This window comes from Hyperolius riggenbachi, chromosome 3 (genome assembly GCF_040937935.1).
Source record: "Hyperolius riggenbachi isolate aHypRig1 chromosome 3, aHypRig1.pri, whole genome shotgun sequence".
Classification (NCBI taxonomy): domain Eukaryota; kingdom Metazoa; phylum Chordata; class Amphibia; order Anura; family Hyperoliidae; genus Hyperolius; species Hyperolius riggenbachi.
The window spans coordinates 153,022,989-153,025,527 of NC_090648.1; the positions used below are offsets into that span (position 1 = coordinate 153,022,989).

General features: G+C 43.2%; 1 protein-coding gene across 1 annotated transcript; it reads right to left on the reverse strand.

The window, feature by feature from the left end:
• Positions 1-212: 212 nt before the first annotated feature.
• Positions 213-1,520, reverse strand: LOC137562236 (modulator of apoptosis 1-like). The gene has a single exon (XM_068273567.1). The coding sequence runs from the start codon at positions 1,518-1,520 to the stop codon at positions 213-215; it is 1,308 nt and encodes a 435-aa protein (XP_068129668.1).
• Between the last annotated feature and the right edge of the window lie 1,019 nt (positions 1,521-2,539).

Genomic DNA, 2,539 nt, shown 5'->3' on the forward strand with positions numbered 1-2,539 from the left:
AGCGGTAGATGGTCGTCTTGAAGCTTTTGCTGTCTCTTTCAATGGAGCAGGCTTGATGGGTGAGACTCTGAACTGCTCTGAAGGGCGTAGGTCTGGCTGTGTTCGTCTTCTGTCATCTGAAGTGAAAATGGGTGAAGAATTTGAGGCAGGGATTCTTTCCTTCATGGTGTTATTTATGGAGCGCTTTGAACTTGGGCACACAGTTGGCTCCTTCACTGAGGCCCTCTGAAGTTTCCCTGCATCGAGTTCACCAAGAACATTTCATTTACTCTCCTCAGATTCTCAGGATTTGGACATCCCCGTCTCATGTGTCCTGTCTCTCCACATCGGTAACAGAATCCAACGAATGGTCTTGATCTGACTCCATTTAATTCTTTTCTGACTGCCATACCTGCATCTGTTTGCTTCTCTTCTGCTAGTGTCTTGACTGTCTTCTGCAGCCCCTCTACTGTCTTGACAATCTGTGTTATTGAATCTGCTAGTGTAGCTACTTGTGACTGTATCTGTGATGCTTCGAAACTAACGGCACTGTGAACCATTGCTCCTGTTTGTACCTGAGCAGTGCTCCTTTCTTCCAACACTGCTTCTTCCTCTCTGACAGCTTTCACCAACTGATGATACATTAAAGTTGTCTGTTTTGTTTGTGCCCGCATCTTTATCATGATGGGATCTAGGGGTAATGCACCCTGAAATATCTGCTGAAGTCTTTTCTGATCTACTTGTTCTGAGTCTATCCCCTTCTTGAGCATTAGTTGATGAAGTATTCGATCCAACCGCCTAATATACTGGGACAATTTCTCCCCCTCCATCTGATAGGTATGAGTGAACTTGTATTGAAGTTCTTCCACTGTCTCAGTTCGGCCAAAAACGTCTTGTAAAGCGTTCAGGTAGTCTCTAGCTGAGCAGTCCCTTTTGCTCAATCTTAGATTTCTGATCACTTCTGCGGCCGCCCCTTTGAGACTTTCAGCCACTCGCTGTTTCTTAACAGCTTTCTTAACACTCCATTCTTCTATTACTTGAAGTACTTGATCCAGCCAGGGTTCAAACTCCTCCTCCCCATTTAGTGTGGGCTGAGTCCCTGAAAAGAACTTTAATTTTCGGTATTCAGATGCTAAAGATTCCTGGCCCAGAGTCGCACATTTACTCATTACTTCGGTCAAAGCTTGTACTAACTCAGAGGTGGTGACCATATCATTTGCATCTACTGACTTGTTTTCAGGCGAAAACTCTGTTCGGACCAATCTAGCTTTAAGTCCCTCTTTCCCAAATTCAAAGTCCTCAGGGAAATCTAACGCTGACACTGGTGTCTCCCACTGAAGCAGAACATCTGTCCTCTCCTCTTCTGTGTCCCTATTCACTTTTATATCTCTAATTAGACAATGTTCTCCTGGGATAATGTCTTCCATCAAATCATAAAGCTGACGGCGGGATAATTTAGTACTAGGGACTATCAATGCCAGTGCTTTGTCTAAGTCCACTCTACAGGTCTGACACCACTCAGTGACTGATTTTGAGTCCATTTTTTTTGTCTTTATTGTGCTTCAAAAGGGTGAAAAGGGGCGGAGTTATGGTCTGAAATATATCCCGGACGAGCCCCCAAAATGTAGCGCACCCGTGGGTGTGTCTTAGAAGTGGGATAGTAGGTTCAGACCTCCTTTGCTCCGGTGAACTCCCCTTTTTCTTCCCCAATGCTCAGACACAGTTTATATGAACAATGGGCCTGTTTATTTTCAACAGTAAGACCCTAAACAAAATAATGATAAGCACACAATCTTGCACACAATATTACTAGTTATAAAATAATACTGCAATATGGAATGTAAAGCAAGGTCAAACAGTTCCTTAAACAGTCATTTCAATCGATTACACTTTTCTCCACAGGGTGTCGCTATAACGAGTTTCACTATAAAGTTAAACTATGCTGAGAATACAATGAAAGTTAGATATTGAGGCTAATCACATGAAAATACAGCAGCCGAATATCTTAATCCCTGTAAATGGCTTCCAATACTTAAATATACCAAAAAGGGAGAAAAATATAGTCCTGGTGGTAGCAAAAAGAAGAAAAAGTTGGCAGCTGCATGCGTTGGGGCCCGTCTCTCAGTTGAATATTTATAACAGTGGTGGACAGTATAGTTCACTTGTGCAGGAAGATCCCTAACTATTGTCTGAGTCCACAGTCTATGATTCCTGCACTTTACTGAGTTATATGATCCAGAACAGGGTTCCTAGGCTCTAAGCATTTACCTTGTGAGTATTTCAATATCAGCATGAGAAATGTGCACTAGGAGAGTTAGCACAGTGTCCTCCAGACAGACAGCTAGTAACAATGCATCTGGGGTGAATGCAGGACATTGATGTGTGTTGATCTCACTCTCCTGTCCTGGATGCACTGTTCAAAACACTGTAGAATGGTGTGCAGATCTGTTACCTCTGAGGGCAGAAATACCAGCAACTCACTATGATTAAGTCCTTGGGCTCACTCATTCAAGGAAACAGTCCACTCTCTCTGGTCCCAGTGCAGCAGTCATACAGCTTG

Excerpts from the sequence above, each read along its gene's own strand:
- LOC137562236 (XM_068273567.1), bottom strand. The coding sequence starts at position 1,520 with ATGGACTCAAAATCAGTCACTGAGTGGTGTCAGACCTGTAGAGTGGAC.